Source organism: Maniola jurtina, chromosome 28 (genome assembly GCF_905333055.1).
Source record: "Maniola jurtina chromosome 28, ilManJurt1.1, whole genome shotgun sequence".
In the NCBI taxonomy this organism is placed as follows: Eukaryota; Metazoa; Arthropoda; class Insecta; order Lepidoptera; family Nymphalidae; genus Maniola; species Maniola jurtina.
The window spans coordinates 2,200,945-2,217,165 of record NC_060056.1 but is presented as its reverse complement, the minus strand read 5'-3'; the positions used below and the strand labels follow the sequence as shown (position 1 = coordinate 2,217,165).

Genomic DNA, 16,221 nt, shown 5'->3' with positions numbered 1-16,221 from the left:
AAAAGAGCTCAAGAGTGAAAAAGGCTACTTTTTGAATACTTGAAAAGAGCAACCGCCGAGTTTCTTGCTGATTCCTCTCGGTAGGAATGGCATTCCGAACCAGTGGTAGATTATTTTGACGATTAAAAAGCACTTGTAAAAGTTTAATTGAATAAAAATATTTTGAATTTGAATTTTTTGGTCGGAAAATCAAAGTGTTCCCATGGTATTTTTAGAAACATAAATCCACGCGGATGAAGTTTCGGGCATCATCCAGTGTTAAATAAAAATCTGAGTCAATTAATAATTCAATAGTTTTACTAATTTTTAACCCCCGACCCAAAAAGAGGGGGTTATAAGCTTGACGTGTGTATCTGTGTATCTGTCTGTGGCATCGTAGCTCCTAAACTAATGAACTGATTTTAATTTTATTTTTTTTGTTTGAAAGGTGGCTTGACCGAGAGTGTTCTTAGCTATAATCCAAGAAAATCGGTTCAGCCGTTTGAAAGTTATCAGCTCTTTTCTAGTTACTGTAACCTTCACTTGTCGGGGGTGTTATAAATTTTTAATTCACACTTGTTAGGTACTAAATTGTAGTCGGTGACTGTTTATGAATGACACGCACCATATCAGTGAGGTGACTGATTTCAATCGCTTTGTTCGCAATCTGTTCGTATGCGTTAATATGCTCCATAGGTTTCCATACTGAGTATAGATTCTTCAGAGTGATCGATATATCCTTCATTACATTCATTTTGTCAGTTATATCACCCATTATATAACCAATTTCGAATGATGTATCATTATTGTAATATGATTTGATTAGTTCTGCACGTTTCACTTTTAAATCACTATCTCTTACAGTTTCATACATAAGTCTAAATAATTTTATTTTCATGCTATTGTCTTCGGAATTTGTCATTATTTCGTCTTGTTCGTCTTTATCATCAGCTCTGAGGAAAGATATACCAACGCGCCGAAAAAGAGTCATATCTTTTTGGTGCTCTTTAAGTATTTTGAGTTTGGTTCCCCAGGATAGATCGTTGATTATGGAATTCTCTTTAGATTGAAAACTCCATACAATAGTGATGTAGGCGCCTGGAAATATTAACTGTTATACCATATGGTTTTTTTAAATTTCGATGCAAGTTAGCCCTTACCTGCGATCTCACCTGGTGATAAGTGATGCAGTCCAAGATGGAAGCGGTCTAACCTGGAAGGGGGGTGGAAATTTCAAATAACCTGAAACACATAATATTTGCTCATTTTTACTGGAAGCCCAAATGCAAATTTTCAAGAGTAGGTATGCGATGGACTTTCATATAAACTTTCAACCCCTATTTAACTTCTTATGTTATATTATCATAACATCTAAATAACAGCAAACTGCAACAACAAGAACCCACAGTGCAAATAATTTTAATTAACAACAAGTGTAAATTAAAAATTTATAACACCCCCGACAAAGTATCTGAGTTTTCCAAAACATCATTTTCAAATAAATAATTATGTATCAAGGCAACGTCCATCTTGACAGCTTGACATATTTTGTCAATTGACATAATATTATGAACCTAACGGTTATGTAACCTTCTTTTCTACAAGAAAACTAGAAAAGAGCTGATAACTCTTAAACGGCTGCACCAATTTTTTTGGATTATAGCTAAGAACACTCTCGATCAAGCCACCTTTCAATCAAAAAAAAGTAAATTAAAATCGGTTCATTCGTTTAGGCGCTATGATGCCACAGACAGATACACAAATACACAGATACACAGATACACAGATACACAGACACACAGATACACACGTCAAACTTATAACACCCCTCTTTTTGGGTCGGGGGTTAAAAAATAGAGACCATATAGAGACATTTTCTTAACATCGAACCTATAGACAACCAACTCAGACAACTGACAACTCACATACGGACCACAGACAAAAACAAAGCAATACCACAACATAACTGCCTTGCGGGTGGAATTTCTAGACATCGTGAAACATATATTTTGGTGTTTTATCCGGCAGCTTTGCATTCAGCAGTCCACAAAGTCACAGACGTAACCTGACAAGGTATAATGTAATATTTGCTAATCGATGGTAAAATTGTATAACATTTTTATAAACTGCCGAGTTTCTTGTTGACTCTGTAGAATCTGTTTTCTGAACCGGTGGTAGAGTCTTGACGTATTATAATTGGCACATCCTGTCCTATATCCATACAAATATTAGAAATACGAAAGTGTGTCTGTCTGTCTATCTGTCTCTCTGTCTGCTACCTTTTCACGGCCCAACAATGTAAACGATTCTGACGAAATTTGATACAGGGTTAGCTTATAACCCGGGGACGGACATAGGCTAATTTTTATCCCGGAAAATCAAAGAGTTCCCGCGGGATCTATTAAAATCTAAATCCACACGGACGAAGTAGCGCGCATCCTCTAGTGATATGTAAATAAATTCATTAAGTTTCATTTAGGTACACACGCTCAACGGTTAACAACAGTTAACAAGATAAAGTTAAAAGTTAACCCCGACTACTACCTGCGCTCCTTTTGTATATACAACCAAGTAGGTACATATTTATGAACTCAGATTTTTTTCCTCTTTCATTTGATATCTACCTCAATACAATACATATACATAGGTACATAGATACATACATAGCCTGTTAAAATCATAACCCTCCTTTTTGGCTTTGCCGTAGTCGGGTAGAAAGGACATTCGTATTAACTCAGGTGGTACAAATTGGTCTACTCACATAGTACATAAATACACAATGCAATTTTCATGTTCGCCAACCAATGAAGTTTTATGCAGATTTAATCAATAGTTATTTAAAGTGTTAGTTAAATTATTACTTAGTACCCAAGTAATAGCTATTAAATAGTAATTAAAAACAGAAAATGAATTATTAATTGAATTGTTATTAAAAATTGTTAAGTTACTCTAAACCTATTTCAGCTCTATTAGAACATCGCAACATGTTTCAGTTTTTAATAATTATTTTTGACCCAAAAAGAGGGGTGTTATAAGTTTGACGTGTGTATCTATCTATGGCATCGTAGCTCCTAAACTAATGAACCGATTTTAATTCAGTTTTTTTTTTGTTTGAAAGGTGGCTTGATCGAGAGTGTTCTTAGCTATAGACGAAAATCGGTTTAGCCGTTTGAAAGTTATCAGCTCTTTTCTAGTTTTCTCATAGAGGTTTTTGTGTCGGGGTTTTTTTAAATTTTGAGTTATATTTTGTAAGTATCGTGGACAACGTTAACCAACTTAAATCCATAACAAGAGTACCACGCAATGCAAACAGTGAACTTTGCCGACGAAGACTTAATTGGCAGGAGGCGACAAGGCACGTAGAGGCTGGATTTAAACGTTTCTTCTTTGTTTCATTTCCTTTCTGTCCTTTTCAGAAGGAGACTACAACGAGATCCGTCATGAAGATAGCTTGTAACACGACATAGTTCGACGCGATGAGAGTACCACGCGGCGCAAACAGTGGACTTTGCCGACGAAGACTATTGGCAGGAGGCGACAAGGCATGACGTGGAAACCCAATAAATGTTTACCCTAATCTTCTTTGTTTCATTTCCTTTCTGCCCTTTCAAAAGGAGACTACAACGAGATCCGTCATGAAGATAGCTTGTAACACGACATAGTTCGACGCGATGAGAGTACCGCGCGGCGCAAACAGTGGACTTTGCCGACGAAGACTATTGGCAGGAGGCGACAAGGCATGACGTGGAAACCCAATAAATGTTTACCCTAATCTTCTTTGTTTCATTTCCTTTCTGCCCTTTCAAAAGGAGACTACAACGAGATCCGTCATGAAGATAGCTTGTAACACGACATAGTTCGACGCGATGAGAGTACCACGCGGCGCAAACAGTGGACTTTGCCGACGAAGACTATTGGCAGGAGGCGACAAGGCATGACGTGGAAACCCAATAAATGTTTACCCTAATCTTCTTTGTTTCATTTCCTTTCTGTCCTTTTCAGAAGGAGACTACAACGAGATCCGTGATGAAGATAGCTTGTAACACGACATAGATCGACGCTATGAGAGTACCACGCGGCGCAAACAGTGGACTTTGTCGACGAAGACTATTGGCAGGAGGCGAGGCGACAAGCTATGAGGTGGAGGACCAATAAACGTTTACCCTAATCTTCTTTCTTTCATTTCCTTTCTGCCCTTTTCAGAAGGAGACTACAACGAGATCCGTGATGAAGATAGCTTGTAACACGACATAGATCGACGCTATGAGAGTACCACGCGGCGCAAACAGTGGACTTTGTCGACGAAGACTATTGGCAGGAGGCGAGGCGACAAGCTATGAGGTGGAGGACCAATAAACGTTTACCCTAATCTTCTTTCTTTCATTTCCTTTCTGCCCTTTTCAGAAGGAGACTACAACGAGATCCGTTATGAAGATAGCTTGTAACACGACATAGTTCGACGCGATGAGAGTACCACGCGGCGCAAACAGTGGACTTTGCCGACGAAGACTATTGGCAGGAGCCGACAAGGCACGTGGAGGCTGAATAAACGTTTACCCTAATCTTCTTTGTTTCATTTCCTTTCCTTTCCTTTAAAATAGTGAGTAGTCCTGTAATAAACTATTCATGAATACTTACAGAAAAATAATTATAAAAAAAACATTTCTTTCTTTTTCCATTTTATCAGATTGAAAGAAAACTAAAGGTGAAATTTCTATTTTTTATTATTTTTTACTCATTTCTAAATTAGTTTTTAATGCCTTGCTCGATAAATAAAATACAATTCATAGTTTAATAGGCTGTTTTAAGGGTAACGTAACTCAAAAGGAAAAACGGAACCCATATCTCACTTTGTTGTTTGTCTGTCTGTCTGTCCATCAGTCCGTCTGTCGTGTCTATCAATAAAACCTAAAGGGTACTTCCCGTTGACCTAGAATCATGAAATTTAGCAGATAGGTAGATCTTATAGCACAAGTAAAGGAAAAAATCTGAAAACCGTGAATTTGTGGTTAAACGTCATAAAAGTACGATAACTATACCAAGTGGGATATTATAATATGAAAGGGCTTTATACCTGTACATTCTAAAACAGATTTTTATTTATTTTATGCATAATAGTTTTTGATTTATCGTGCAAAATGTTGGAAAAAATACCCGAGTACGGAACCCTCCGTGCACGAGTCTGACTCGCACTTGGGCGGGTTTTTTGCAACCTTTGCAACATGGAACCGCTTATGATAGAAATGACGACTGCCTTGGTAACTATGTTGAGGAAAAAGACCAAAGGTTGGTGTTGACTGTTGACGCTTCCTGGAGCAATGGTGTACCCGGGAGCTCTCTGCTCTCGAGATTTATTTCCAGCGGGAAAGATTTCGTTTGTGTTTATACCATACCGAAACTGCGCCGAAATCGTACCGAAACCGTACCGATACCTTGTCGAAACCCTGCAGGAACCATACCGAAACCGTACCGATACCTTAGCGAAACCATACCGGTACTGTACCAAAAGCGTACCGATACCTTAACGAAACCGTGCCGTATGTTGCGCAACGAGACCGAAGGTTGGTGTTAACTATTGACGCTTCCTGGCGCAGTGGTGACCCCGGGAGCTCTCCCCTCTCGGGTTTTATTTCCGGCGGGAACAATTTCGTACATAAACCTACCTAGAAAGGAAAAGAGGAACCCTTATAGGATCACTTTGTTGTCTGTCCGTTTGTCCGTCTGTCGTGCCGTGAAATTCAAAAAACTTAAAAAAGCAGCATCTACTCTTACCACTAACACGACAGGCCGGGCTCCCTAATACGCCTTAATATGCCTTTTTATTCTAGCTTCACAAATATATTTTTTTTGGGTTCCGTACTCATGAGTCATGAAGTTATTTTAGAAGGGTATAACTTAGGAAAAACGGAACCCTCATAAAATTTCGTTGTTTCAAAGGATTTCGGTAAAGTGTTTTTATAAGCACCTCACTGAAACCCTTTGAAACCTCAACGCTACCTCAAACCGCGCCGAAGCCTTATCGAAACTGTACCGAAATCACGCCGTAACCTCACCGAAATTGCGCCGATACCTCACCATAACCTCACTGAAACCGTACCGAAACCTTGCCGAAACTCTGCCGAAACCTCAGAGAAACCGTACCAATAAACAAGTTTTGACACTGATAAAAACTTACATATTATTATATTTTCGACAATACTTGTTAACAAACTTTCAATGATAAAATATATTATCGTAGAAAAAACAGTCAAGTGCGAGTTGGTCTCGCACACGAAGGGTTCCGCAGTCCGCATCATCAAACAAGAAAATAAATAACACTTGAATTTTCTATTAGTTGTTGTTTTAGCGGCGCACTGAAATATTTCAACTCTCTACCTAGGTAATTATTACAGTTCATGAGATACAGCCCGCTGACAAACAGATAGACGGATGGACAGCGGGGGCTTAGTGATAGGGTCCCGTTGGCAGTGTTGGAACCCTTCGGCGACGGAACCCTAAAAATACATTTTAAGACGAAACACAATTCGAACTTGACTAGCAAGATTATTTTTTACCCGAATCCGTACATTTGTTATCATGCTAAAAGATTACCTTATCACGAATTTAGCAAAACTGTCTCTTATCAATACCTTATCATGCCAATTATAATATTATACGGAGTTATGTATGATAATGTTATAGTCAAAGTGAAATTCTACAACTCGTTCCTAACAGCCCGTTCCCACTTGTCATCTGTCGGGCCCGGATTTTGATCGGATGTTCCAGTGGCAGAACATTTTATATGAAGTAATTCACACTTGGCTGAAACCGATTTTGTGTCAAAATGTTCCTACTGGAACATCCGATTAAAATCCGGACCCGACAGCCGACAAGTGGGAACCGGCTGTATCTAGAAGACTTCCCTGGCGCAGTGCTAAGCGCTGTGGTCTTATTAGTGGGAGGTCCCGGGTTCGATTCCCGGCAAGGATTTAGAAGTTTATAGTTTCTAAATTTCTGGTCTGGTCTGGTGGGAAGCTTCGGTTGTGGCTAGATACCACTTTACCGGCAAAGCCGTGTCGCAAAACGATGCCGTGTAGAAACCAAATGGTTAGCCCGTTTGCATCTTACTCGTAGACTGCATCATCACTTACCACCAGGTGAGATTGCAGACAAGGGTACTGAATGCCTTGTACTTAACTGATTTTTTTTAAATCGCAGAAAAATTCAGATCTTGGTTAAGAAAATCTTAGAAAAGTCGTAAAAGGGTTCGATATACCTAGAAACACGACTGTCTGAAAATTGCTTAAGTGCGAGTCGGGCTTACACATGAAGGGTTCCGTAATCCGTATCATCATAGAAGAATCAAATCATTTTTTAATTTTTTTTTAATTTTCATGGCGGCTATTTTGAAATGTTTATTAATTGTTGTTATAGCGGCAATAGAAGTAAACATGCTGTGAAAATTGAACTCTCATCTATTACGGGTTCATGAGATACAGCCCGCTGACAGACAGACGGACGGACGGACAGCTTTAGTAATAAGGTTCCGTTTGCACCCTTCGTGTACGGAGTCCTAAAAAAGAAAGTTTTCAGGGTTCATATAATATGTAGTACTTATACATGTAATATGATGATAAAATGATTGATCATTCCTCTACAACTCCTAATAACTAACTGCCTAAACAGTTATTGATGTCGAATAATTTTGGCGAATAATTCAACTACTCGCCATATGGAATACCGAATCTATAGATACTAATAAATATAAAATTGATGTGTCGTGTCTGTTTGAATGGGCTAATCTTCGGAATCTTCGGAATGGCTGAACCTATTTTGACGGGACTTTCACAGACAAGTAGAGGATTAACCAAGGAGTAACATAGGCTACTTTTTTAACAGAGTTTGAAAAATGGAGTTGTGTTTTCTAACTATTTACACTGATATCTCCGAGATTTCTGTGTGCCTAGTGGGAGATTTTTAACCTATTCGATCGCGTAAAAGTTAACTGCATTTTGTATGGAATTGAAACAGCGACATCTAGTGACAAGAAGATGGCGCTGTTTCAATTCCATACAAAACGCAGTTAACTTTTACGCGATCGAATAGGTTAAAAATCTCCCACTAGGCACACTGAACCGATTTGCGTAATTCTTTTTTAATTGTTAAGGTAAGTTTAGCGACATTGTTCCATAAAAAATTTGGATTCAAACTCCTCAGTCCTGATGCTACAGGGGATCTGACCAATCCACGCGGGCGAAGCTGCGGGCAACATCTAGTAATCAATAGCACTAACTAACAGCCGAGCCGAAGGTTTGCACTTTGAACTTAGACTAACTAAGGAGCCTAGTTAATACATACGTAGATAGCTACCTATTTACTAGGCTCTTTAGTCTATAGTTTTAGGCCTATATTAATACTATAGGCTTACATTTGTTAGATGTATTGAGTGAGGATTGAGGACCGATTGACTAGTCAAACCTAGGAATAGCCCAGTTTCGGCTTCGACTATAACAAAAGACAGGCGTAATTTATTGACAATACATTATACAACTTTATTTATATACTTTATCCTCATGTCAGTAGTTCTTTGCACATACAGTAGTAACGACGTTCCTCCATTGATATAACCCGGCCGAATCAAAACATACGCTCGGATCAATCAATAGCCTACAAAACACGTGTCTATTTAATTTTTCCGCGTATACTTTAAGCGCGAAAACGTGATAATTTTTTTCTTTTTTAATTTTCGTTCAAAACTTGTTTAAAAACTTTTATCATCTGTGCTTAAAAGTGTAGTGTTCTTGTGTATTGGATTTTCTATAATCTATTCTGTAAGTAGGTATTGTATTAATAAATATGATGTAATATGTGTGCAAAGTATTAAATCACGTAGCTTTGACAGATTAAAGACGAGGCTAAGGTTATATTTAAGTTTCATTTCTGGCGTACAATAGCGGCGTTCGTGCTGTTTGTTTACATAACAATCGATGTACACAGGCCATTTTTTATTGTACACTTTATCAATTCAAAGAAATGACGTTATTATAAGAAATAGTTTACTTTTGTTTGATTAATTATAACTTAATTCATTAATTGCTTATTGTCTTTATTGGTTTATAAAAACACGTGCGTCTATTTAAAAGCCATTTTGCATTAGCTATATATTATTGCATGTTTCTAGTAATCATATTACAAAGTGTAAATTAAAAATTTATAACACCCCCGACAAGTGAAGGTTACAGTAACTAGAAAAGAGCTGATAACTTTCAAACGGTTGAACCGATTTTCTTGGATTATAGCAAAGAATACTCTCGATCAAGCCACCTTTCAAACAAAAACAAACTAAATTAAAATCGGTTCATTAGTTTAGAAGCTACGATGCCACAGACAGATACACAGATACACACGTCAAACTTATAACACCCCTCTTTTTGGGTCGGGTGTTAAAAATAGGAATAAATAAGTAGGTAAAGAAATATAATATTTCAAAATTAGAACGTATCATTCAGAAAAACCGAGTAGGTATGATAAAAGTGTCATGTTTACATAACATAATACTTACCTACTTTTACTTTCATTTGTATATTTTTAGGGTTCCGCGCCTCAAAATGAAAAACTCGGTCAAGTGCGAGTCGGGCATCGCACTTTTAGGGATCCGTAGATAATTATGAACATCACATTTTGGGTGTATGACATATTTCTTTTCCGAGTTAGAACATCCCAATTCTCAATAAACCATGAAAGAAAACCCCAAAAGATGTTCGTTTGCTTTGATTGTTGTTTTCAGTATTTTTGGGGTTCCGTACCTCAAAAGGAAAAACGGAACCCTTATAGGATCACTTTGTTGTCTGTCTAATAGTATGTTACTATCACAGAACTCCTAATTTCCAATATCTGTGGTTACTACCATGTTAAACCTACAGGGCAAGGTTTTGCGGTTGCATAAATTTTGACATCCGCGGATGCCCATGCAGATACGGATTTCAGACGTAAATTACGTACGTACATAAATAAATGAAAATTGATTAATTTTAATATTTTGAGAACAAAACTTAAACAATTTGTAGTCGTACTAAGTACATAATATTATTATATACCTCTCTCTACCTAAAGTGCGTTTCATCGGATAGTACCTACCTATGGCGTTATGTTGGCTCCCCTGTCTGTTGGGTGATCGTTGGCACCATATTAGCATGAGAAGACGCAGATTTGGTTTATTTTCATTTGATTTTCATTTCATTCATTCAGGAATATCAAATGAAAATAAACAAAATCTGCGTCTTCTTATGCAAATATGGTGCCAATGACTTGGACAGACAGGGGAGCCAACATAACGCCAATAGGTACTATTCGACAAAACGTAGTTATGAAGAGAAAAAAACTTCGTTCAAGAATTAGATTTAAAAATTGGTGAATTATATTTAATTTAATAGTAAAATGGCAGCCTTTTCAGCCTCCAATCTCTTTCTGAGTGGATCATTTACTGACCCAGCTCCAATAAATAGTTAGCTCTACTACGTGCGAGGCACGCGCCACTCTGACCCTGTCCACTTTCTTTACAAGTCGTTACTTGTGAATCCGCATCCGTAAAAGCTCCGCATTAATTGATGCGGATGTCTGAATGAATGCGAATGTTCCGCATTTGCGAATACGGATGCGGAAAAACCCGTGCGATATAGTAATGGAGCGACCCGAGATGGCCCCAGTAATTCCGGGACCTATATTGAAGTCTTCGTGGTCGTCACTTATAGAGTCTAGACTGATTACAAGATAAACCTCAAAACTAAAACCCTGATTACATCCGTTAGGTCAATTTTTTTCGAATAAAATACAGCCTATGTCACCCGGGCCTTTACGACGAACCAATTGACACCTCATTCATCAAAATCGGCCCAGTATTTAGGCGCTACGGTGGAACACACAGAATCTGGATACAAACATACATACATATATACATAGACTGCTAAAATCATTACCCTTCCTTTTGGCTTTGCCGCAGTCGGGTAAAAAGAAAGCGACAGTCGCTCAGGGTGCTTAGATACTTATTTATATTCGCATCACATATGGATATGACTCATGTCATGGTCATGGGAAACACCGATATTCCGCCTACCAGTATACAGTATAGGTACTTATTTAATAAACTAAACGGAGCATTTTCCTGTTACGATTCACAGTTTATTGGTTGGTTGACCGATTTGTACCCGAACTTATACCCGAAGAAGACCCGACTTTTTAACCGACTTCAAAAAAGGAGCAGGTTTTCAATTCGTCGGAATCTTTTTATTTTTTTAAGACTTATTATTTTATTTATTATTTAATATTATTAAATAATAAATTAAATTATATTTTATTAGTACTAATTATATTTTATTTATAATTTATTTATTATTTTATTAATATTTTAATTTTATACGACTTATTAATTATTGTTTTTTTTGGCTTATTGAGTAATTAATTTAATTATTATAGATTTTATGCAACGAATGTCTTAGGTTAAGTTTTACTATTTAGAAGTTTTGAGTTAGCCTGTAAGTGAGTATACTACATAGTTTATATAATTCGTTATAATTACTTTTCTTTGTATACCGTTGGCTTCCTATTAAATAAAATAAAAAAATAAATAAATAAAAGACTCAGGTATTATTTTACATTAAGGGGCATGAGACGGGTCTGCCCGCGAAATTCAAATTTAAATAGGTTTTTCGCAATTTGTAAACTTATACGACAAAGTAGGCTTATGGCACTTTAATTGCGCCAATGGCAGTATCATCCTCACAGGTTTATATAAAAATCTTTACTTGAAAGGGTCCAGTTTAAGAAATTAGTTATAGTGTCGACTAATTTGTGAGTAACTCATGTCAAACTCATTATTTTGACTAATTTCTTAAACTGAACACTTTCAAGTAAAGATTTTTATGTAATCCTGTGAAGATGATACTGCCACTATCGGAATTAGAATCGGTTCATAATCGGTTCATAAATCACCATTTACCATTTATTCATTCTTAGTTCTTAAACTATTTCAATGCACAAATAGTTATCCTAAATATTATTTTACAATATTTTGCTATGTACTAAGTATTTGTTAGTAGATGTGCCTTATAAACAGTAGGTATACAATGTTAGAAAGTTAGTAAGAACATACGAATAGGTTTGACAACCCCTGTGCTAGTAAACACTGTATTACAGTGGGTTGACTTCTCCCGTTCCTAAGTACTTAATTTAAATGTGTTAATATGGTGCGCTGATGGTCGGACATGCAAAACCGTACCAATACAACAGCGTTATAATCAAACATAGTGTACCAATAAAAATAAAAAGTCTTAATAATATATTTTAATGGAGGGTAGGTAGTGATTGTAGTTACGTACACGCGGCATTGTTGTGAGGTATCATGCAATCCAACTGCCTGTCACTCCTTTGTGCGTACATTGAGTTATGAGTTTTTAGAGACCGAGTTCTTATCCTGTATCACTAGTAATAAATATTAGTAATGTAGTGTAATGTTATTGTTAGTAAATATTAAGCCTATAGGTTTTCGTGCGTGTGCGCTTACGTGAATTTTGTGGTATATATGTATGTGTGCATGTGTGTATATGTAGAGTATGCGTGTGTGTGTTTGTGTGTTTGCGTGTGATTGTGCATTGTGTGTTGTTTATGTTTGCAGTTTGTCATGCCATAAGCCTACTTTGTCGAATTAATTTACAAATTGCGAAAAACCATATTAAATTTGAATTTCGCGGGCAGACTCTCAAGGAATAACTACGATTTTTTTTAATCCTGTATTTTTAAAAGTTCACAATATATAGCAAATGACTTACACTAGAAATCAACGAATGTTCCGTAAATAGGTCACTCGAGGTCAATGCCGCGTCGTAGGTGGGGCGTTGACCCGAGTTTTGCACGCTATACAATGCGGGTTCGAAAAATACTAAATCAGCAAAACTACAAGGTTATTGGCATTGGATTGTGTTGATGTAGCATAATAATAACGCTAAGTTTTTGTTAGATTTCTGGTTAAAACACCCTGTATTTTATAGAAGACATGCGGATTTTTTTTTTGATCGTTTGCTCCAAATTACGCACCTATATAGTAAACTAGAGGATGCCCGCGACTTCGTCCGCGTGGATTTCGGTTTTTAAAGATCTATTTGATTTTTCGAGATAAAAAGTTGCCTATGTCAATTGCAGGGACGCAAGCTACCTCGGTTCCAAATTTCATGCAAATCGGTTGAACGGATGGGGAATCCCGTGGGAACTCATTGATTTTCCGGGATAAAAAGTAGGCTATGTCCATCCCCGGGATATAAGTTAATTCACAGACAGACAGACAGACACACTTTCGCATTTATAATGCAATATTAGTATGGACTGTTATAATTTAGTATTATTTATCATCAAAATGGAACTCTCGTTATCTTTATATTTTGTGATTTTACTATCTAGCATAGACTTGCCTGAATTTCCTGCAAGTCTTGATAAAAATCTAGGTCAGCGCGGTCTGACGTTTACGTAATGCGCTAATCGACTTGACAAGTGTAAATTAAAAATTTATAAGACCCCCGACAAGTGAAGGTTACAGTAACTAGAAAAGAGCTGATAACTTTCAAACGGCTGAACCGATTTTCTTGGATTATAGCTAAGAACACTCTCGATCAAGCCACCTTTCAAACAAAAAAAAAAACTAAATTTAAATCGGTTCAATAGTGTAAAAGCTACGATGCCACAGACAGATACACACATCAAACTTATAACACTCCTCTTTTTGGGTCGGGGATTAATAATAAGTATTATAGGACCTAGAAACTAAGTTAGTTTACAAAATAACAGTGCACGCGCCTAGCGAATGCACTTATCTGTACATAGATAATGTTCTGTGAGTGTGGTTTCGCAGCGGAGGTGAGCTACGGGCGTTACGCCCGTAGCTCACCTCCGCTGCGAAACCATAACAGCGGAACCGCATTAATTTCGCTGTGTTTTGTCCGTATGTAGGAGAAGCGGAACTGCCACGGAACTGCCTGTTCTAACGCATAGATTTAACTATATTCTATCTCTTTCCCCGCGCGGTTTCGTCGATAATACTCCGACGCCAGCCACACTACCGCGCTCCGGCCGCCATTTTGTTGCGGTGCCGCGTTGTTTTCGCACGTGTTTGTGGAAATCGACAAAAATTAAAAGCGAAACTACATTTATTTCATAAAATGGACGTCGATTTCACAGAAAAATTAATTCAAGAGGTCAGAAATAGACCTATTCTTTATTTATTAAATCATCCGGATTATAAAAATAATCCTCTCCTCTATAATCTAAATCTCTCCTCCGATGGCTGACTGATGACTAGCAGGTTCCGACGCCCGTTCCGCAACTACACAACTACACTTTATCGCAGCGGAATTCCTACAGCGGTTTCGCAACTGAAGTTTCGCAGCGGAGGTGTGAGAGGAGCATAAGTACTAACTACTTGTAAAGTCAAGTTCAATGTTCATAGGCCAAGAGCCTGTGACTAGTTACGCACGGGTGTTTAAATGACCGACTGGTCAAATTGTACTACTTAAATGCCCGTATTCACAATCATAACTATGAGGTCTCACGGTGCGCTCGAACGCATAGTGTAGGTTCCACCAATCAGATTACTGTGTCATGTCAATTTACAAAAAACCGGCCAAGTGCGAGTCAGACTCGCGCACTGAGGGTTCCGTACTCGGGTATTTTTTCCGACAAAATAAAGAAAAATCTGTTTTAGAATGTACAGGTAAAGCCCTTTCATTTGATATACCCCACTTGGTATAGTTATCTTACTTTGAAAATTTTAACATATTTTAATAAATTTTTTTACGTGTTGTAACCACAAATTCACGGTTTTCGGATTTATTCCTTTACTTGTACTATAAGATCTACCTACCTGCCAAATTTCATGATTCTAGGTCAACGGAAGTACCCTATAGGTTTCTTGACAGACACGACAGACAGACAGACAGACAACAAAGTGATCCTATAAGGGTTCCGTTTTTCCTTTTGAGGTACTGAACCCTAATGATTTACGGTGCGATCATTGATTTAAGAAGCGATTCTGTGCACTCTCAAAACTCACAATAGCTCTTGCACTATATTTTCATCTAGTATGATAAAAATGTAGACAGATGCATAATTATACATGCACGTAGAGCTGTCCTATTATTACGTACGTACAACAAACAAAAACACTATATAATATATAGTTTTTATAGCAATTCAAACTTAATTACTTGGCATATGGTTTGTTATCATTGTGTACTCTGCTATTTGTCAGAGCTATTATAAGTCTCAATGAACACCATTATAAGTGGATGTATACTATTTTATCTATGAATAGTTTGATTACGAAGAATCATTCTGAGAACAAGATAAAGTTAACAAGTCTAAATTAAAAATTTTCAACACCCCCGACCAGTGAAGGTTACAGTAACTAGAAAAGTGATGATAACTTTCAAACGGCTGAACCGATTTTCTTGGATTTCTTGGTTCTTAGCTATCTAAGAACACTCTCGATCAAGACAAGACACCTTTCAAACAAAAAAAAAAACTAAATTAAAATCGGTTCATTCGTTTAGGAGCTACGATGCCAAAGACAGATACACAGATACACACGTCAAACTTATAACACCCCTCTTTTTGGGTCGGGGGTTAAAAAGAACCCTTGTAGGATGGATAGCTTTGTTAATTGTCTTTTACCCTAAATCTAGCAAAAACTACTATGATATTCGAATCACATTTTGTTGTACGTTTAATAGATCCCAAAATTATAGAGTTCAATAAAATAACTTAAAAAGATGCGTACTTTTACCGCGTCCTCTAAAATTCAAAATTCAAAATATTTTTATTCAATTAGACTTTTTCAGCTCTTTTCTAGTTACTGTGAAGTGAACTGTAACCTTCACTCGTCGGGGGTGTTATAAATTTTTAATTTACACTTGTTTCCTTTTGAACTACAGAACCCTAAAAACTACTTTTTGGAGTTCCGCTTTTTAGAAAATGAACGGTAGAATGTGTACCACTGTCTACAGCCTTTGGAATCCTTTCTCTTGTTGCAGTGTACCTTCAGCTTGGAAAGCTCGCCCGATTTTGATGAAACTCAACATGTTGGACGAAGTGATGCCCACCATGAGAAGCCTGAGCCCAGACCCGGTCGACGTGGCTGCTATCCATAAAAAATATATACCAGTAAGTAGATAAAAAAAACAATACTATATTACACTAGCAAATGCCCGCGTCTTCATCCGC

General features: G+C 37.2%; 2 protein-coding genes across 3 annotated transcripts in view; one reads left to right on the top strand and one right to left on the bottom strand.

Moving 5' to 3' along the window:
* Positions 1–532: 532 nt before the first annotated feature.
* Positions 533–2,821, bottom strand: LOC123879720. The gene is made up of 2 exons (XM_045927620.1): positions 2,741–2,821; positions 533–1,077 (listed from the first exon to the last, which is right to left on the bottom strand). The coding sequence occupies exons 1-2, from the start codon at positions 2,769–2,771 to the stop codon at positions 566–568; spliced, it is 543 nt and encodes a 180-aa protein (XP_045783576.1). The 5' UTR covers positions 2,772–2,821; the 3' UTR covers positions 533–565.
* A 5,703-nt stretch (positions 2,822–8,524) lies between these two features.
* LOC123879660 (segmentation protein cap'n'collar-like) overlaps positions 8,525–16,221 on the top strand; it is a 133,034-nt gene continuing 125,337 nt past the window's right edge. The window contains exons 1-2 of one of the 2 annotated variants that reach the window (XM_045927500.1): positions 8,525–8,789; positions 16,032–16,161. In XM_045927500.1, coding sequence (XP_045783456.1) covers positions 16,066–16,161 — 96 coding nt within the window. In that variant the 5' untranslated portion in view covers positions 8,525–8,789; positions 16,032–16,065. Of the gene's footprint in view, positions 8,794–16,031; positions 16,162–16,221 lie in introns of both variants that reach the window. The other variant, XM_045927501.1, reaches the window with a different exon arrangement.

Bases quoted from the DNA above. Each gene is read 5' to 3' on its own strand.
- LOC123879720 (XM_045927620.1), bottom strand. From the start codon at position 2,771: ATGAAAATTGCATTGTGTATTTATGTACTAT. The intron at 1,078-2,740 runs GTGAGTAGACCA...TAATATTTCCAG, and splicing joins ATTGTGTATTTATGTACTAT to GCGCCTACATCACTATTGTA.